Raw genomic sequence first — 21,918 nt, 5'->3', positions numbered from 1 at the left:
GAGCCATCTTGGAGGCTGGCTATCAGTGGAACATGGGCTCTGGAATCCCAACTCCATCAGTTATTAGCTCCTTACCTTCTCTCATTTGTAAAATGGGGATACCCTCGTAGGGTGGGTTGTAGGAGTAAATGGGAGAGATATAAAGCGCCTGGTTCAATGTCCTCCTCTTAAAAAGTGCTCAATCAGTTTATTAATATAGCTGCAAGGTGTAGGCCTGGAACAGTGAGGAAAGGTCTGGGAACCAGATAGGCATTTCAGCCCAAGAGTCAATATGAATGGTGGTGCTTGAGTCATTCTTGCTGTGAATTCCCCTACCCCCGCTTCTATGCAGGGCTAGGATTTCTGTCCCAAGGTTAGGAAGATAACAACGGAATTATAGAGATAAAAGAAACTTTCGAAACTATTTGGCGCAATGTTTTACAAACTGTAGGTTGCAGCCCTTTAGTGGGTTGTGAAATAAATTTAGAGAGCCATTCCCAGCATTAAACAAGAATTTAAATTTACTAGACTAGACTCTTACTACTCAAAAGTGCGGTCCATGGACCCATGGCATCACCTGGGAAGCGTGAGAGAAATGAAGAATCTCTGCTCCTACCCAAGTCCTGCTGAATGTAATCGACATTTTAACATGACCCCCAAGTGATTTGAATGCACATTAAACTTTGAGAGACACTGCACTGGATTTAACTAGAATAGAAAATATCAGAGCACGTTTTATGTAGTAAGGGTAAGTATTGTTTTGTAAAACTTTTATTTCAGTTAGATATACACTATATAAATATCTGCATGTATTCATATATGTATTGATTTGCAACATAAAAATTATTTGTAACTGTGTTTTGGGGTCAAGTATTTTGAAAGCCGTTGATCTAGAGGCCTTGGTTAAAGTGTCACTCAAACCATTCAGTATGTTCCAGGGTTTTTCTCCTATGCGATGCTGCCGCAATCAAACTCACAACTGTTTATTGACCACTTCCTATGTCTACTGCTGGGCTAAGTTCACTGAGGTGGGGAAGGCAGATAGAAGAGTATAGCGCCAATGTGGTCCCTGGTCTTAAATAGCTTATAGTCTTGTTAGGAATATAAGATGGATATAGAAGCAATCAGAGAACAGTAGAAGATGTACTGTATAGTTTTTAAATTTGTTTATTTATTTTATACTATGTACCAAGCCCTGTTCTAATCATTGTGCACATATTAACTTATTTTAAACCTCTTAAACTCTTTGAGGCAGATCTTCTTTTGTTGTTAAATTTTATTTTATTCTGGTAAGAACACATAACATCAATTCTACCCTCTTAACAAATTTTTGCGTGTATAATATAGTTTTCTTAACTATAGGGCAGGTATTCTTATCTCCGTTTTATAGATAAGGAAACTGAGGCACCAATAGGTTAAATCATTTGAGGCCACTTGGGTGGATATTTGCTAATAAATGTGAACTTGGAGTTGGTTGGAGTGACTGAGGCTTTCCACAGTGAAAAACGGTGTGTTTGGGTTAGACTTGGTTCTGTCATCTCATCTCTGCTCCAGACAGAAAAAGTCAGGTGATACCAAGTTCTAGGAGAAAACCAGCCTCTTATACTATGATCTACTGGCTCATCCTGTACATCTCAACTTCAGAGAGAAGAGAGAGGTTGCAATCATTGTTTCCAAATGATTTCCAAACAGTGAGTAATTATACTTCAATTACAGTATAATTTAGTAACACTATAAACATAAATTCCATAAAGTCACAGAGTAAAGGATAAAATAAGGCATTGTTGACAGCAGATCTTAACCACTGAAGTTTCCTTTCCATAGTTTTAGGAGGATTGAATATTCTGTACATAGAAAGTCGAGTTCCCAACGGAGTTCCAGTTTCCCAGCACAGTAATTCATCGCTAGCTCACACGTTCTAATCTGAGATATGAAAATAGAGCCACTATATATGATCATGTTAGAGCTAATGATAAATCCTAGTTAGTGTCTTAAGCAAAGCTCTGAATTGTCTAGCTAATAATTAATTTCACAGGTTAAACATTAAAGAAAGTCAGCCTTTAGGCTTTAAGCGGAAGGTTTCTGGATAAAAGTGGTTCCCTAGATTGAAACCAGTAGGCATAAAAAATTAGACCCACTTATGAAATCCTAACTAGCCTCCTTTATGAGTGGTGAATGATGCTCTATAATCAAGACAGGACTTGTTGGATGACTAATTAACTTCATCTGTATATATGTGTGTGTATGTATACATGCATGTATGTATATATGTACATATTTATACAAATGGATTTTGTTGGCCATATATGTACGTAGTTATCTAGCTTTTCATTTATTGAGGTTTACCGTGTACCAGGCACTGGGCTAAATACTTTATAGATTTTAATATATTGTGTATTTAACATGTATATGCTTCACATATGTGACGTATATATGTGAATCTCATTAAATCCTCACAGCAATTCTAGGACATTGGTATTATTGTTATTACTCTGAGTCTCAAGAAGGCTGCCCTGGGCAGAGACATCGGCCATGCGTTACCCCTTGTCCCTGCTAGAGGAAGAAGCCAGTTCTGTTTGGCCCCTCCTGGAAGGGAGTTTTACAGTGAGGAAGTCTGAAGTTCAAAGCCTTTGAGATATTTTCCCAAGGTTGCATAGCTAGCCAGTAGCTCCTAGGCTTTGTGCCTTAGAGAGAAGTTTTCCTTGGCCCAGGACGTATGTAATCGGGTGTGGCTGCCTGGCACAGTGGAATGAACCTGGTCTTTCGAGGAAGACAAGACGGGATTTAGGTCCCAGCTCCTTCGCCTACTGAGTGACCATGTCTACGTCTTGACGCTTCCATTCCTCAGGTTTTTAAATTTATGAAATTAGAGTCACATTATATATCTTCAGGATTTTTGGGGGGAGAGTCTATGACCACCCACACGTACTAGAAGGACTCAACATATAGTTGGACTCATGGCTAAGATTTATTACAGTGACACATGGCCAATGTCTCTGCCCAGGGAAGCCTTCTTGAGACTCAGAGCACAAGGTTTTTATTGGGAGCTGCTCATGGAGGTATACTCTGCCTGCTCGGCCAGCCACAACTGCCAGCATTCCAGACTCTCAGAGGGAAAACATGTGTTCTCTATAAATCATAGTGTTTGTACAAACATTCTAGGTAGGCTGGAATGGGAGAATTCAGTGCCCCAGGTGGGCAAAGTTGCCTTATCAGTTAGTAACCTAGGGAACCTTCCAAAAGCCTAGTTCCCAGATACTAGCCATGGGCCAGCCCCACGAGCAGGCCCTTCTGTATCAGGGCTGCTATGGTAACTCTTTCCTGCACAGAGCTGCTGTAAGAATTGAATGTTAGTGGTTGGCAAAAGCTTTTAGCACAGCGTCTACCACTTACGGCCCTCCAATGCCAGCTATTGTACGTGATCTGATTAACTCTAAATAACAGTTAAAATTTATAGGGCCCCTATTGTACGCCAGACTCTGTTCTTAATCACTCTACCCATTTACTCATTTATTCCTCTCAATAACTCTGTGAGTAAGTATCATAATTATTCTCATTTTTAAGATGAGGTTAAGTAACTTGCTGAAGATAAGAGCTGGTAAATGGTAGATTCAAGATTCAAATCAAGGCAATCTGGCTGCTAATCACTAAAGAAGATTAGATGCTAATTCTCAGCTCTACTAGACTGGGAAAAAAATTCTCAACTTTCATTGCATCAGCTCACACAGTCTGGCAGATGTTAGAACTATAAAAATTGTTAGCTTATAAAATATACATGATTCCCTTTCCTCAAACAATGACCGAGTGCCTTGAGATTTTTGTGTGACCTTTGCAAACGTGATGAACACATTTCGTTACTCACATAAAATATCCTCTTCAACTGCTTTAGCTGCTATCCAGCTATCTTATCCTTAAATGGAGGGAGATAGAAACCAGAAAATCACATGGGTAAATTGCTCACAGCTGCAGCAGCTGACCCTGGGTAATCAGGCTACTGCTGCTGTGTCCAGGCGTATAATTTCCTCTTTTAAAGATTTAGTCAGTGCACTTCAACGATTTCAACACTTCATCAATCCCTCTTTCTTTTTCTTTTGTTTAAAAAAAGTATTTATATAACATTTTGCAATACACAAAGCAGTTTTACATATATTATTTTTTAATCCTCCCAGCTGCTCAAGGGTAATTGTGATCATCCCATTCTCCAGTAGAAGACAGTCACTGAGACATTCGCTCTCATAGCCATGAAGAGAGAACTTGGGATCTGTTGCAACGGAAGCTAGATGCCAGATCCAGACAGGAATTAACCCCTCTTTCCAGTAATTAAGATCACTGACAGAATTCAGGCCAACCCTGGGATAGCCTAGCCAAAGAAAGAGAGAGAGAGGAGGAAAGGATGGGAGGAAGGAAGAAAGAAAAAAGAAAAAAGGCACTGATGATTGAGGCTAAGGGCAAAATTGCAATTTGCCCAAGACTGTATTATTTTGCAGAAAAAAATTAATCTGACTCTTGTTAAAACAGTTAGGAAGACTTTATTCAAGATTGTTGCCATAGGAGTGTTTTAGCAGGGGAGGGAGATGGGGCTCAACTCCTAATACAACAAGGACAAGTGGGGATTTATAGCCATGGAACAGGGTGAGGAGATCAGTGGATGGAAATTTATTATAGGAGACATCAAGGGTAGCAGGATTCTTGCTAAGCCAATTTAAGAGAATTCTTGGTAAAGGTCCTCTTTGACGGCTGCTGAGAACATCCCCTCAAGCAGGGATTCCTACTGAGGAGGAACTTAATGTGCTTCCTCATCAAAATGAAGGAAATAGGATGGGAGAGATCGTGTGAGAAAAAAAAGACAGCTGTAACAAGAGCTCTTGATCCTTTGGCTGTCGGAAGCTCAAAATAAGAGTTATCTTCTAAGACAAATAGCTCTCAAAATGCTACACCTAAAGGGATGAACTTGTTTGTTGGTTAGCTGATCTGTTCCTATGAAACCAACCTCTAGACTGATCCTATTTCTTTTTTTTTTCTTTTTTGAGGAAGATTAGCCCTGAGCTAACTGCTGCCAATCCTCCTCTTTTTGCTGAGGAAGACTGGCCCTGAGCTAACATGCACGTCCATCTTCCTCTACTTTGTATGTGGGATGCCTACTACAGCATGGCTTTGCCAAGCGGTGCCGTGTCCGCACCAGGGATCCGAACTGGGGAACCCCAGGCTGCTGAGAAGTGGAATGTGCGAACTTAACTGCTGTGCCACCCGCCGGCCCCAAGACCAATCCTATTTCCAATAGAAATATGATATAAGCCACAAATGCAATCTATATATGTAATTTTAAATTCTAACAGCAAAAAAAGTGGAAAGATATAGGTAAAATTAATCTTAATAATATATTTTAACTCACTGTTTCCAAAATATTGTCATTTCAAAATGTCGTCCATATGAAAAATACCAATCAGTGGTTTTGCATTCTTTTTTCATACTCAATCTTCAAAAACCAGTGTGGTTTTACACTTACAACTCACCTCAATTTGGACTTGCCACATCTCAAGTGCTTGGCAGCCACATGTGGCTAGTGGCTGCCATTCTGGAGAGCACAGCTCTAGACCTTTCTGAAACCAGTGCAGGGCTGGGTGGTATCCTGGTAAAGTGTGTATTCTATTTGTCAGTCCCTTATCTCAGAGATCTTTGTTCCCCTATAGCTGAGATTCCTGAAATATTGTGTCGAGGAAGCACCTCGTTATCTATATTTTGCTGTGCCATTTTGGACACCCAAATAAAGCTAGATGCCAGCTACACAAGTTTCTGGAATGATGACAAGAATTCCTCTCCGTCCCCCAGCACAGGGATTTCACAGTCATGTTTTCTTTCTCCTCTGATTCTTTAATATTTCCTTTGATTTTTAAATATTTCCACAAGTCAGAAATAGTTCACTGCCATCATTTAGACTGGATCTGGTCTTGACAGTTCTCGTTTTGCTCAGAAAGGGCTTATCCAGGATATAACCCCACATTCAGGAGCACTTTCTTAAACTCCGAGTCTTCTTCATGAGATCCTTTAGATTTTTGCTGGCAGTAGAACAGTAGTATTAATGTCGCATTGGCATTATTGTGACCCTGTCTGCCAGAGAGCTGTGGGTCTATATATGTTTATTAATTTGGATAAAAGAAGAAGTTATTGTAATTTCTTTTCTGCGTATGCACAAATTGAGGCCCAGGGACTGACTGTCCCTAACCAGATCTCATGCAGGAAGAATTAGAGCTCAGTTGCTGGGAGGCAGGTCTTCTTTCTGCATGACTTTCTATCTTATTATTCTTGGCTTCTGAGTCAAGCATAGTTTGTTACAAGGTATGGGCTACAAAATAAATAAAAAGTGTTTGTTTTTTAAGCCTTTGATTTCACGTTTCCAGACCTGAGTTTGGAACAGTGTTGAGATTGTTTTTTGCTACAAATAACAGAAAATGTATGATGGCTTGAACAGAGAGGTTCTTCTGCCTCATGCCCCAGCTAGGGGAGTCCTGGGCTGATAATGATGTGGATGCGGGCTCCATCCATGTCTCTGCTCTGTCATCCTTAGTATACATCAGGCCTCATGTCTGCACTCTGGGCAGGAAGAAGATGGAATCACAAAGCTGTAAAGGGCAGAGGGGCATCACCTAGCAAGACTTTGCTCTTTATTTAGAAAGGATTGCCTATCCCAGCATGTTGTACCTACATTGCATGGGCCAGAACTGTGTCACGTGGTTCCAGTTGCTGGAAGGCAATTGGTGAATCAAATACTATTAGCCAGGTACACTGCCACCCTGAACACATTATAAAGGAGGAAGAAAGAGAGAATGGGTTATGGACAAGCAGCTAGCCTTGTCAGCCACAAGGACAAATATCTTTTTCATTAAGTAACTAAGTGGCCTTCCCTATGAAACATGAACTTCTAAGGAACAGGTTTCTTCCTGTGTCTGCGCACTGAGTTCCTTGTAGCTCCAAGCGAGATTTAAAATAGGTGGGTGTGTCAATGTTCATGTCTTAATTTTCACAAATGGACCATGGTTATATTAAGAGGGGGTGCTGGATGAAGGGTATATGGCAACTATCTATACTGTCTTTGCAGCTCTTCTATAAATCTAAACTTATTCCCAAATATAAAATATACTGGAAAAAAGTAGGTGAGGTTTTTCCTATATCTTCTATCTTCCTTTTTGTTTTAGAGAAGATGACTACAAATATAAATAAGATAGAAAATATGTGAAGACAGTTTTTAAAAACCTCTAAATCTCACTGCTATCTTCCTTTTCTGAACATCTGCTCCTTCATCCTCTGAGGGTCCTAGTCTCTTCAGTTTCATGAGGAACACCTGATAAATTACCAGTAAGTACCACCAGGGTCATGTGGTCACCTTTCTGGGATTAGTAAGAAAATGCCATCCAGAAATGAGCCTTTGGTGAGCTTTCATGCTGAGTGTTTCCTGGGTTGGGTTTTATTCCAGTGTCTCCAGCATCACATTGGATGTCCTTCTTTGTGTTGTTGGCCCTGCTGAATTTATCTGGTTTAGGTAGAAGGCTTCTTTTCTGCCCCAGACCACCTCGAGTTGTTTCCAGAGCCTTCCCCCACATAGGTAAAGTCTGTAAAGGCTCATACCTTGGAAAAGTATCCTTTGGGCTCTGTCACCCTGGGTCCTCAATTGGAAGTCCACATACAGCTAATGTTAATTGAGTGCCTCTATGGAACAGAAGCTCTAATGGGCCTTTTACCCGTGTTGTTTCCTTGTTTCTTCAACTCATTTTACAGGTGAATAAAATTGAAATTCAGGGCAGTTAAGTAACTTAGTAAAGAGCAAAGCTGATATTCAACCCAAGGCCATCTGAAGCCAGAGCGGTGTTTTCTGTGTTATTGCTATGTCCTTGTAATAAGCAATTTCAAAGTAATAAACATTCTGTCCTGGTGAAGAGTTTTGTAGAAAACATGCCTAGCCAAATTGCCTTTGTAACCTGGAGACAGGAATAAATGAAGGAAAAGCAGACTCCGTTTTCTTGTGTTTGTAAGCTCATATGCCTCCTTATTTGGCATTATTACATCTTTGGATGGGAGACAGCCTACCAAGAAGATTAAGAAATGGGGTTCCAGAGTTAATCTGTCAGTGTTTCTGTCTTAGATCTTCCAGTCAATGACTATAGGACCCTAGACAAGTTTACCTTTATAATCCCCAGTTTTCTCATCTGTAAAGTGGGAGTAATTACAATAGCTCTTTCATAGTGCTGCTATGAGAACTGAATGATGTAATCATGCAGTGTGCTTGGCACAGGGCCTGGCATGGAGTAGTACTCCATAAATGTTAGCTGATTGTCATTGTTCGTGTCATCAACGTCCTCATCATCAGATGCCTTGGTGGGTAGAGCTTAACATGTTTGATGACCTCATCCATTGCTGGTCTTAAACACTATCTTCTACATAGTCTCTGCTGAATATATACTTGTTAAATAAATCAACACTGCTTTAGTTAGGCCTTTGGATTTATGCCAGTAGTTCCAGAAGATCTAGAATACGTTACAGATTTCTTTCGTTGAATTATGTATCTGAGTTATCACATTTGCCAGACAAAATAGATTTGTTATTAGACCTCTCTCTACTTACAGTATAATCTAGTCTCTGGAAAACAATCTCATCTCTGACAAAATACTCTTTGTTCTGAATTTTATCAGTAACAGTAAAAGTTCTAGTCTTTGGAATTAACCCAGCTATTATTTAATGATGCGTAGAAAAGAATAAAACATATTTTGACCTTCCGTCTGTTTATTACCTTGACATTACTGGCAGTAAGACACAGAAGCAGCAGAAACCTATATAATCACGATATCATGTTTTGATTTTCTTCTTTCCTGCTATCTTTAGTAAAGTTACTTTGAATCCTTTTTCATCTTCTCTTTCCCATCGCCTCTCCTCCCTTCAGTCAATTAAATAAGTGTAATTGGGTTCTAACTTTGTGAATGTGAAGTGTTGTGTTTTAGTAATTTATCAGTTAATAGGTCTTTATACCTTAAAATCAATTTCCTGCTTTCATATCCTCTTCTGAATGTTGTCAGTGCTCAGGAAGTAATTACTTTAGTCCTCTGACTCACTGTTGATATTGCCTTTTGAGGAGTTTTGTATCCCAAGCACCTAGCACTGCCCTTATGTGGCGTAGGCACTTAAACACACTTGCTTAATGTTCTTGAATCAAGGACTTTTGCTTCTTTCGGAAACAGGGCTCTTTCAACTCCTGCATCCCTTTAGGATGGTTTGAGATGGGTAGTTATGGCCTTAAGTACAGCTCAGATTTTCTTTAAAAAATAGCTTTAATCTCATGTTGTAGTTAATTCTCAGTTCATGTTTTCCACCAAACACATGATTAAAAAGCGTACATTAATGTTTTTTCAGTCCTGATAATTTTTAAAATATGCAACATACTAAATGATTTCAGATGCTTGGACTCTGTAGAACTGTGATCTAGCGGGTTCAGGGAGGTCAAAGCATGCAAATCCGTCCCTGGATGTGGGAAACCACTGAAAGCTTTTGTCTCGTTGGCAGGGGAGTTGCAGTATTTGTATATGCAGAATTTATTTGCCTTCTAGAAACACGAATTCTCAGGACTAGATCTGCCACCTGTTTATCCTCGAAGTTTGTCAGTACACTGAAGCAGTGTCTAGAGGTGCTAAATGGTCCTTTTAGGATGAAAGATAGGGATCAGTAGGGAGCAAGTGGTAGGATAGAGGCCGTCCTTGATGACCCAGAATGACATTTCACCAAAGCCACCACCCACCATCGTACACTGGGTGAAGTGGTGAGCTGCACTTACCTCTGTTGTTGTGGACTGTAGTGACTAAGAATGCTGATCGTGGCAGCTAGTGAGGGTGTTCTGTCTTTGAGGTGACCCTGAAGATCTTTTTATTTGACACTGGTTTGTGGTTTTAGTCATGGCCTGCTTGGCCTCATCTTTGCTGATCTTTCTTCTTCCTCATGATAATCGTCATTGTCCTCATTCCTCTCGCTGTTTAAGCTGTCTTTTTACTTAATCCCAAATTGAAGACCACCTTTAAAAAAGTTATTTTGATGATGTGGGGCCTGACCCGGTTGCAGAGTGGTTAAGTTTACGCGCTCTGCCTTGGAGGCCCGGAGTTTGCAGGTTCGGATCCCATACACGGACCTATGCACCACTCATTAAGTTCTGTAGTGGCATCCCACATACAAAATAGAGGAGGATTGGCATAGATGTTAGCTCAGAGACAATCTTCCTCAAGCAAAAAGAGGAAGATTGGATTGGCAACAGATATTGGTTCAGGGCCAATCTTCCTCACCAAAAAAAGAAAAAAAGAAAAAATTTGATGATGTGCCATCCAGGGAATAGTTGATATCTGCACATTCTCTTCCCCCACCCCCACACCCCTTATCACACTGCTGGATTCAGTTCACTTATTTCAAGATGCCTGTTGTGTATGTCATTTGCCTGCAAACATTTCAAGGATGAATAAAAGTATGTGACCTTCCTCCCTTCAACTAGATAAGTTGCCTAAAATGTCTTTTATATTCAGCTAGACTTGCAGGGCTCAAGATGATAAGTTTTTATAGTCATCCTTAGACTATATGTGTAAGTAGACTAGAAGCCAATTTTCCTCCTTTTACATAATCAGCTTTTAAAAATTTCTTTATGTGTGCTAAAATCATACTAATAATTTATAAGGGAAAAATGTAGCCACATTATCCACAAAAAGAAGAATATATCTGTAACAAGTCACTTTATTATTTTGGTGAACTACGTGACATTTCCCTCATGCTTTGTAAAAAATAAAGGCATACAGTGAATAAGGATCTGGTTTTTTTGTTTTTGTTTTTTTTTTTGTTTGCCAAATATCAGCAATACTGTGAGTTTAGGGCTTCTAGAATCTTAACTTTCCTAAGCAATAACATCCTCTTGTATTTACATTGCTTCAGCTTTCTGGCTGTGTCTGCTTTTCTTCCTATTTTATGTCTCGTTTAATACCAAGCCAAGCCAAATCCCTAGAGAATTCCACCAGTGCAAAAGGGATGGCTTGGAAAGTCCTAGAAATTATAAATTGGATGAGTAAACAAATTGTCAGTTTTCAATTACAGCTGTTGATAGCAGCACACTGAGAATATTAGATATTGAATATAGGCTTTGAACTTTGTCTCTTCTTGTTCCTTCCTGTTTCGAACAAAGGAAGGAGCAAAGAACAAGATTTGTTAAACTGTGTAGGTCACAACACTTACTATAATATGAAGGTCCTGTATAGCACTGGCATCTGAGAAATGAAGGATCGGAACAACCTCAAAATGTAGAGACACCGATCACTGTTCTCCTTGTTTTTTCTTTCCTTCTCTTTAACTTTTTTTCCCAGATCTTAGGTTATTTTTTCTGTGTTTAACCAAGAACAAGTTGCCTATGTAGCAAACGATTTTCGTATTTAATGTGGAGAATGTTGTGTTAAAGTATAGAAAGAGTCAACTTTTCCTTCTCTGGAATGTAAACTGTATGTCATTGAGCTATTTTTTATTTCTTGAGACTTTACACATGTAATTTATGGCCATAAAAAAGAAATCTTTGGCTTTCTTCATCTGGTTACTTCCTAAAACTTCCTGTGTCTTAACTCACTCTTTTATTTCCAGCTTTCTTTTGACTTCGGAGATTTAAATATTTTCCCATGGTATACTTGCTAAACTTGATCTGGATATCTGGTTAAGATTTCATATTGCTCACAAGTAAAAAGGTAACAGAACTGCTCATGGAAGATGGGCAGAGTATTCTTTGAAAGAAGGGCAGAAAAGACAGAAGAAATGGGTTCTGTGCAGGAATTTAAATGACCAAAGGCTGAAGTCGATCTTTAGGAGCCTAAGAAGAACACTTAATGCCATGCCAAATCTCTTATGTAAATTATCTCCTTTCTTCTTCACAGCAAAACTATGCAAAAATTTGAGGCTTAACACGTACATTTCCCAAAGCTCTCAGCTAGTAAATGTGGCAGAACCGGAATCAAAACTGAGTCATATGACTCTAAAACCTTTGCTTTTCATTGCACGATACAATTTTCTAAAAGTTGTTCGGTATAAGAAAGTTTTCAGTCAAGTCCAATTTAATTGTTTTGTTTTTGTATGAAATGATGTCTCTTTTAGCAGACTTTGGTGTTGATGAGCTTGAAAGGATGAGCAGATGGAGGTGTCGTAGTCCAATCAGCGTGCTAAGATAGATAGCTGGGAGAGTGTGTGACACTTAGTAGGTGCTCAGTTTCTTGAATAAATGAATGGTTGTCACATGTGATTGATGATGCTATAATATGACTGTCTATCTGCACTCTGTCAGCTTTAGTAACTCTGATTATCTCTGCCACACCGAGGGCTACATTCACAAACAAAGCAAATGTATGAAACTCAGTGTTCGTGTCATTAAACCTTTAATGAGAGGAAAAAAGAACACTTTTAAAAACAACATAATTCATTGAAAATGTTACAAGTGACATGCAGTTGTCACTTCTCTGTTCTGAGAGGAGAACTTGACTCCACATCTGCCAGCCACACAGCTGGAGGATGAACACTTGGAGATCTTTGTTTCACAGAGTGTGGCTGCTCCCGAGGCACTAAAATCCAACTAAGTCCTTGAAAATTGAACTGGGACATTAAATGTAATGTCTCATAAAGTTGAATTCCTATAAGCCAAATGGCAGTATATCATCAGTAAATGATGACAACAGTAAAAACAACAAGAGTGGTTGTAAAATAATAAAGGTACAATTTATTGAGTTCTTGCAGTCTGCTAGACATTATGCTTAACACCTATGGGTTACTGTCTCATCCAGTGCTCATTTTCCCTGATTTGGTCAGGTTTAAGATCATATACACTATTGGGGAGAGAATGTGATGAGTAAGGACTATTTAAATTTAACTCTTGTATCTTATCTTAGGTGATATGTTTACCCTTTTAGCCATAGGTAGTATAGAGCTGGGGAGGTGGGGAATGGAGAATGGGTGTGAGTTAAACTCTGAGTCAGGAGTTAAAGCCCCAGGAGACATATGATTAAATTAGAAGTCAAGTTTCTACTTCAGTTAAAAATATTTTTAAGGTATTTTTATCTTTTATAGAATTTGTTTGGATTCAGAATGATTTTCTGGATTTATTTATATGAGAGCCAATGTTTTGTATAATTCATTGTACAAAGAGAAAACAGTAGGCATTAATAAATGTATGCAGAGCTATGTATTTGCAGGTTATAATTTAAGATACTGTTGCCAAAGTCAACTTAAGGATTTTTTTAAATCACAATAAACTTGAAAGGTTGCCAAAAATAAATCACTTATCTGCAAAATTTGTATTGTAGTTTTATTGAAAGTAGTGATATAATAAATTTATGTAAAAATTTGACTATCCACAAGAGAGCCACTATTTGGAGATATCATTTCAAAGTGTAATTGGCTTATCTCCTGGTCCAGGATGCATTCAGCATCTCCTGAGTCCGAGAATGTATTCTTTACTAAGAACGTGCAGAACTACCACTGAAGGAAGTGTATTTGTCTTTGTGGCCAACATTATTCATTTAGCCAAAGTGAATAGTTTATCACTGCTTAAAGACTAAAACACTCTTATGAATCATTTGGTTAAATGTTGGCAGTGGTACTCTCCTAATGGGACCCAACTTGCTGAGACTCTGATATTCATATAACCAGAAGAATTATTCATTAGCAAACGTGGATGAGAAGTACAGTTACAACGCTGGATTGCATTTGCTAGTGTTGAGCTAGAAGGCTTGCTATTTGTAAACACCCAAGAAGGCTGTTGAACCACTTAGCATTATTGATAAAGGAGATGATTCTTAAGGAGTTGTATTAGATTATTTTTCTAGTAGTTTACAAAATTTTGAGTTTCACAGTCCAAAAACAGTTTGCCAAGAACGTGTACTTTAAAAAAACCAAACTTCTATCCATTTCCATCATCATTTCATAAAACATTGGGCAAGAAAAATACCTAGCATATAGTCAGTCTGCCTCAGTAAATGTTAGTTGAATGGGTGGATGAATGAACAACAAAAAAGTAGTGATGATATAATTTCAGAACAAAGGAAAGGCTTTAAATGGAATATTTTTAGTGGTAAGAAGAACAAAATGCATTGTCCTTAATGTTCCAGTTTCCCAGTGGTCCAACAGACTCTTCATGACCTACCCTGGGCCTACCTACAGGATGGTTTGGGGGGAACTGCTTCATCTAAGTAGTTTAAAGTTAGCTCTGTCCTGGACATGCTGCTGAACTCTCTGATACCCACCATGGACGATTCACTGCCAGTCATTTCCTGAACACCCACTCTGAGCCAAACACATAGTGGTCTATGAGTTGAGAATGCCAGAATGATTACGACACAGTCTGGGCTCTCAAGCAGAGTGACTTAATTGGGGAAAGAGAGGTTCTCCTCCCACCCCCGCAACAAAAAAACCCCATATTACACTACAATATGGTTAAGTGTCACAAAAAGACTGCCTATTGCCAGATGTGTGGGTGACAGAAAGACGATAAAGATAAACTCTATGATGAACGTGGGAGTAAGAGATGGAGAAGATGACGTTTTGCCATAACTTTATAGAGTCTTTTCTAATCTCTTATGGCCTATGTCTCTAGGTAAACATGTTGTGTGGGTTCAGAAGCCATAGTTGTGTGGCCTTGGGAAAGTACTGAATTAACTTGTCTCAGTTCTTCCTCTGTAAAATGAAGATAGCAGCAATATCTACCTTACAGAGTGATTGTGAGGATGCTATTGTATAATACTTATAAAGTGCTCAGTTCAGCGGCAAATAGTAAATGAGCTACCAGTACCATGACTATGACTAAACTTCAGCAGAGTGGGCTAGAGATGGCAATCAGTGGACACTGAGGGTTTTATAAACTCTGGTGGGCTAGGATGACAGCCCACCCATCACAGAAATCAAGATGAATCTCAACCTTTGACCTCTTGAGATGCATCTTAGAGCAATGCAAAGAGCGTTGGACTTGCCTCTGCCGCTAACCAACGGAGCATATTGTCTCACTTTCTTCATTGCTGAGAGAGAGGAGGCCAAGCCCTCTTTTCTATAGGAAGAATCTTTTAAGTTTCTCCATGTTAAGTCACATTGAACTTTTATGTTTTAATTGTTTGGATTTGATTGTTGATTTGGGGTTTTCCTCCCTATGTTCCTTAATAAGTTTCTTACATGTGTACATTTATTTTTCAGTTAATGTCAATTTTTAATGAATCTTGTTTCACTCACAGGCTGAAAATAATCTCTCCTCTGAATTTCCTTAGCACTTTATCTATAATTTCCTTAAAACAGTTGAAGTTTTTATCTTATACTACAGTTACATGTGAGCATGTTTTATTTCCTCTGCTAGACTATAAGCTTATCGTGGGTAAGAATTTGTTATATAATTTATGTAATTTGTATTCCTAGGTCTTAGAGCAATGATGATTTCTTTCTCTTTCTTTTGCTTGACTGGCCTCTAGGTATTCATAGTATAAATGAGTCAATATTTAAATACTGAACAAAAGATGGAGAATGTTCCTCTCCATCAGATTTGGTATTTGCCAGCCCTGTTTTTTGCTCAACACAGATAGATAGATTAGATGGATAGATAGATAATTCTATTTGTTTTTCATTCTACTTGTCTGTGTACTTAAAATTTTTTTCCAGTTTTATTGAGAAATAATTGGCATACTTTTATTGTATACTTTTAAGATATACAGTATGATGGTTTGATTTACATATATTGTGAAGTGATTACCACAATAAGTTTAATTAACATCCATCATCTCATATAGATACAATAGAAAGAAAAAGAGGGGCTGGCCCGGTGGCACAGCAATTATGTGCACACGTTCCGCTTTGGCTGCCCGGGGTCGCCAGTTCGGATCCCAGGTGCGGACATGGCACTGCTTGGCAAGCCATGCTATGGTAGGCGTCCCACATATAAAGTAGAGGAAGATGGGCATGGATGTGAGCTCAGGGCCAGTCTTCCTCAGCAAAAAGAGGAGGATTAGCAGTAGTTAGCTCAGGGCTAATCTTCCTCAATAAATAACTAAAAAGAAAAAAAGAAGTAACTGAAGTTCTAGAAGTGCTTTCTCCTTTCTGCAAACTCTCTTTACTCAACCCCACCCCCCCATCAAAACATACCTTTCCTAATTCCTATTCCCTCCGGACCCTTCGCACACCTCACCTGTTAGTAAATTTTTAAAGTGCATCACACATCGAGAAAACCTGGGACCTTGTGTGGATTATAAACTCATATGGCATCTGTAGCACTCAACTCTTTTTTTTTTTTTTTTTAAAGATTTTATTTTTTCCTTTTTCTCCCCAAAGCCCCCCGGTACATAGTTGTATATTCTTCGTTGTGGGTTCTTCTGGTTGTGGCATGTGGGACGCTGCCTCAGCGTGGTCTGATGAGCAGTGCCATGCCCGCGCCCAGGATTCGAACTAACGAAACACTGGGTCGCCTGCAGCGGAGCGCACGAACTTAACCACTCGGCCACGGGGCCAGCCCCTGTAGCACTCAACTCTTTCTCAAGACTTTGCCCCCGTTGGCTGGAGTCTTCAGCTGCGGTGCTCAGTGGCCAGCATGCCAGACAGCCCACATCTGTTGCTTCTTCTTTCCAGTGTCCAACAAACACCCATTTGTGGACAGCAATCTTCTCTACCAGTTCAGAATGAACTTCCGTCGGAGGCGAAGACTGATGGAGCTGCTCAATGAAAAATCCCCCTCCTCCCAGGAGACTCACGACAGTCCCTTCTGCCTAAGGAAGCAGAGCCATGACAATCGGAAATCTACCAGTTTTATGTCGGGTATGTCAGTTCCATTGTTTATTTGATCACATGTATTTGTCTTTTGAGAAATAGGGTAGTAATAACTCACTTTTTTGAAATTCTGTCCTCCAGCAAATTTCTGTTTATTCATAACCAAGAAATATGCCCCCAAGAACAAAACAAACAACCAGATTGTTCCTGGACAGTCAACTTAGATGCCGTGAAGTCTGTTTCATAAAATTATGTATTTGGGGGCCAGCCCGATGGCGCAACGGTTAAGTTCACACGTTCCGCTTCCCGGCGGCCCGGGGTTTGCCGGTTTCGATCCCGGGTGCAGACATGGCGCTGCTTGGCAAAAGCCATGCTGTGGTAGGCGTCCCATATAGAAAGTAGAGGAAGATGAACATGGATGTTAGCTCAGGGCCAGTCTTCCTCAGCAAAAAGAGGAGGACTGGCAGTAGTTAGCTCAGAGCTAATCTTCCTCAAAAGAAAAAAAATATGTATTTGAATTATAGATCTCTCAAGCTCTCACTCATACTTTATTTACTTTTCATTTACAGACGTTTCTTATGTATCATTAAGTATCCAGTTTTCTAAATCACAGCTTTGAAAAGCTATATATTTTAAGGCTGAATAAAGACTTCTGTGGGCATATACGACTAAAAGGCAACTGATTACCAATCCATATAAGGGGGTGATAGAGAACAAACAAAAACTATGAAAAGCAGACACAGGAGCTCATAAAGCAGAGCAGCCTGGGACGTTACATGTGAGGTCAAACAGTCCCATGTTTACAATGAACCCTGACAGAAATGATTGTGACTAATGTTCCCAAAGATAACCCCACTCATCCAGAAAAGATATTGTTCTATGTAAGAGGCTGAGGTGCTTAAGGGTGGTATCTTCAGCTCCTCTGGAAACTTGGCATTGACTCAAGGAACTGGGGAGCCTAAGGTTTGGAAGGAAGTTCTGCAGTTAACCTGAAACCCAGGGCAAAATGAAAATGTGTGTCTAGGTTATGAATAGGAGGTGACAGTGAGAACACTTACAATTATATTGAGAACTTTCTGTGCCCCTGGCACTGATCAAAGCTGGTTGCATGAGTTTTCTCATTTAGTTCTCACAATATCCTAAGAGGAAGGACTTTTCTTATCCTCATTTTACCAGTGAAGAAACTGAGGCATGGAGCAACTGAGCAGCTTACCTCAGGTTACACAGCTGGAAAGTGGTGGGCACAGCTGGATCTCGCGCCAGTGCTGTCTTACTCCAGCGCTTGTATTACACATTCTCCTCCCCAACCTCCCATATCCCAGGTTCCACAGACACAGCTGGATGGAGGACAGAATGAACCAAGAGTTGCTCTGGGAAAGTAAACACCAGCCGAGGGACAGGAGCCTAAGCCTGTGCTTAGACACGCGCCAATTGTGTGTCTCCTTAAGGCTGTGGCTGCAAATGCAGAGTGACTATTCACATTCTCACTAGTACTGTTTGCATGTTTCATAAGTGGGCCCAATAGACCCGAACAAGTGATGATGATGAGATGGAGGAAATAGTAACCACAGTCATTATAAAGGCCAGCATTTATTTTGTGCTTCTCATGTGCCAGGCACCGGGCAATGCACTCTCCATGAATTATTTCCTTTGATCATGTACTTTGTTCCCTTCTCCCTGTTGAGCCAGCCAAATCCAGGGCGGAGAGAATGAAATCAGATCATAGAAGCCACTGCCTCCCATATACTTTCAAAGCCTAAATATGTGCTCTGTATTTTAATCTCTTTCTTCCATGCCTCGGGGTGATTATTTAATATTAAATCAGGAGGCATTTATTATCACTGTTAATTCATTAAGTGTCTAGCCAGTACTTAATTTACAGCCTCGCAGGGACTACTCAGCGTGGGCTTGGTAGTTCTTGAAATAATATTTACACATACATTATTTTTATTTTACATTATTGTATAATATACATAATGTATGCATATACATTATTTCACATACGTTACATAAGTCACTCCTTGCATCAATCCTATGAGATAGCATTATTCCCACTTTACACCTGGGGAAATTGAGGCTCAGAGAACTGAAGGGAATGGCCCCAGGTTGTGCTATTACTAAGTGGCAGAGCTGCAACTCAAATCCTCGCTTTTCTGACTCCAAGGCTAGAGTGCTTTTTTCTGGCACATGTGACTCACCCTGCTGTACCTCACAGCTGAAAGCCCGTGTGCACTAGGGAACCAGGACCACCACCTTCGGTGACTGTGTGTTTTCCTGTCCGCACAGTCAGCCCCAGCAAGGAGATCAAGATCGTGTCTGCGGTGAGGAGGAGCAGCATGAGCAGCTGCGGCAGCAGTGGCTACTTCAGCAGCAGCCCCACCCTCAGCAGCAGCCCCCCTGTGCTCTGTAACCCCAAGTCCGGTGAGTGGCCAAAAGGCGGCCCCATTTCTGTGACTGTGAGGGATGGGCAGATGGGTGGGCTGGGTTCCTGGGAAGCAGATTCGCAGATGGAGGGAGTCTTGGTATGTGGGAGTCTTATTACAGCATGTTCTTGGGGTCAACACCTATTGAATGGAAGGGAAGGATGTAGGTTTGGGCAGAGGGAGAATTGGGCTGCAATGCAGTCTCAATGAAGGCTGCAGCTGACCCCAATGGGAGCTCTGGAGTTGGGATGGCCCTTTAGAGTTGTCCCAACTTGGGGTGAGGTGGCCAGGCCTTTATACCCTCATCTTGACCAGTCATTAGATGTTGGCTGCCCCTGGGAGGAGGGCATAACCTTGGGCAAAACAGCTCTCTTCAGAGAGAGTGTTCCAAAGACAGCTGAGGGCATTGGCAGTCTGAGGGCTGTCTGCATTAGCGGTCTGAGCAGCTGAGAGGAGCCCCTCCATCCGAGGGTTTGAGCAACACAGCAGTGTTCTCTACAGCAGGGAAATAGCGCTTCCCCAGACTGCAACTGATGCCAAAATCTGTTGGGTCTCAGCACCCCAAGGAAGAAGCATGGATCCATGCAAACCCAACTCTCCCTGGAATTGATTCTTGGTGCCCTGTGGTTTCAAACTCTCTTCATCACCCTTCATGGCCTTTACATTCCAGAAAAAAATGTAGGTACAAAGGTTGTTGATGATCTTGTTACTTAGAATCAATCCTTCCTTGACCTAATCAGTTCATCACCCCCACCAGCACCTGTAACCATTCACACTACCACCTTCTCACTGTCCCTTACCCACCTCCTTCCCAGGATTAGATTGCATGGTCCATCATGATAATCATTGCCTTTAAAATACCCTCAACTCCATTTGTTTAGCGCTCTGTCCACCCTCCGTTCAGTGTATCACCTTTAGAGAAGAGACTTTGTTCCTTTTATTTTGCTGTTACATCATCAGCAGAAGTTGGGGATACAAAGATGAGAGGTCATGAAGGAAAGCCCCTTCCTTGAGTGAACGCATCATCTCTTTGGAGAAAAAAAACATTATGCGGTAGTAAGAATAAGGATAAATAGAAGTTGTTCAAAGGGCTTTAAGAGAAAACATCATCTAATGCTGTTATCTAGGCAAGTGAGTATTTTTCTTAATCTAGCATTTTTTTTCTGTTCTCTGGAGGGTTAGCTCTAAGAATAAAGTTATAACCTGCAAGTGAGTGAAGAAACTTGCTTCCATATTGACTCTGTCTGGAAAATCATTGAGTACCCATATATTATGAGGTTTTTCAATTAAAGGAGCAAGAATGAGAAAGGAGAACTATATCCATATAAATAGGATGTTTGAAGTCCTGGGAGAAATCTGATAGGTATCCTCAAATTTAGAAACAACAGACTTCAGTGTCAGAAAAGGGTGAATTGTGCTAAAGCCATTTTACATGTTTTTGATTGCATACAATAGTAGAATATGAACAAAGTGTTAATTACCTAAATTAACTACATATCCATCTTCCCTGAGGTGGGTTTGTATTGTCTCCTCTTTCTTCTGACCCCTTGGCTCAAAGGGAAGAATTTACTGATATGCAGGCAGAAAAGAAAGGTCAGGTTGCCTTTTTTGGGTCTCTAAGGACCAGAGCGGCTAGGACTTAATTGTGGTTCGTAAGTCTTAGCTCTTATCCATATTCTGCCAGGCTTCTCCCTCACTTTTAAGAGGGTTCCCAATATGCTATGAGCTCAACCATGATTTTTTTCTCAGGTTGATAAGCAGGTCTTTACAGTAAGGCATTGAAAATTAATCATTATATATACATCAGGATATATTTTTTTAGTACTGTATATACATGCCCTAAGCCGGATAAGAAAAGTGGTACGGATATTACCATAATCAGTATCACTGTGATGAGTAGATAAGTTGCCAAGGATATGAAAAGAGAAAGCTAAAAGATAATTCCCTATGCTTCAAGATTTTTACATCTTTCAACATAAGAAAGAGAGAAAGTGTATTAAAATAAATGGTCAGTATTGCTGCCAAATATTACAGTACAATGCTATTCAAAACCACAGTGAGAGATGGCCTCACACCCGTTAGAATGGCTGTTATCAAAAAGACAAGAAATAAATGTTGATGAGGATGTGGAGAAGAGGGAAATCTTGTGCCCTATTGGTGGGAATGTAAATTGGTGCAGCCACTATGGAAAATAATAGGGAGATTCCTCAAAAAATTGAAAGTGGAATTATCCTAAGATCCAGCAATTTCACCTCTGGGCATTTATCTGAAGGAAATGAAGACGCTAACTCAAAAAGATCTGCATCCCCATGTTCTCTGCAGCATTATTTACAGTAGCCGAGGCATGGAAACAACTTAAGAGTTGATCAGTGGATGAATGGATAGAAAAAATGTGATATATATATGTGTATGGTAGAATATCATTCAGCCATAAAAAAGAAGGAAATCTTGGTGTTAGTAATAATGTAAATGGACCTCAAGGCCATTATACTAAGTGAAATAAGTCAGACAGAGAAACACAAATACGATACGATCTCACTTATATGTGGAATCTAAAAAAGCAAAAAACAAACTCATATATACAAAGGACAGACTACTGATTGCTAGAGGCAGGGAGTAGGAGGTGGGCAAAATGGGCAAAGGGGGCAAAAGGTACAAACTTCCAGTTACAAAATGAGTAAGTCCCGGGAATGTAACATACAGCATGGTGACTATAGTTAATAATACTGTATTGTAT

At 40.1% G+C, this 21,918-nt stretch overlaps 1 protein-coding gene across 1 annotated transcript in view; it reads left to right on the top strand.

Moving 5' to 3' along the window:
- Positions 1-21,918, top strand: part of DEPTOR (DEP domain containing MTOR interacting protein) — a 140,651-nt gene that overhangs the window by 71,058 nt on the left and 47,675 nt on the right. Inside the window, exons 5-6 of the mRNA XM_046642223.1 lie at positions 16,621-16,806; positions 19,045-19,179. Of these exons, the coding sequence (XP_046498179.1) occupies positions 16,621-16,806; positions 19,045-19,179 (321 nt within the window). The remainder of the gene's footprint in view (positions 1-16,620; positions 16,807-19,044; positions 19,180-21,918) is intronic.

This window comes from Equus quagga, chromosome 16 (genome assembly GCF_021613505.1).
Source record: "Equus quagga isolate Etosha38 chromosome 16, UCLA_HA_Equagga_1.0, whole genome shotgun sequence".
NCBI lineage: Eukaryota > Metazoa > Chordata > Mammalia > Perissodactyla > Equidae > Equus > Equus quagga.
The sequence above is the reverse complement of the archived record's forward strand: the minus strand, read 5'-3'. Positions and strand labels throughout refer to the sequence as shown.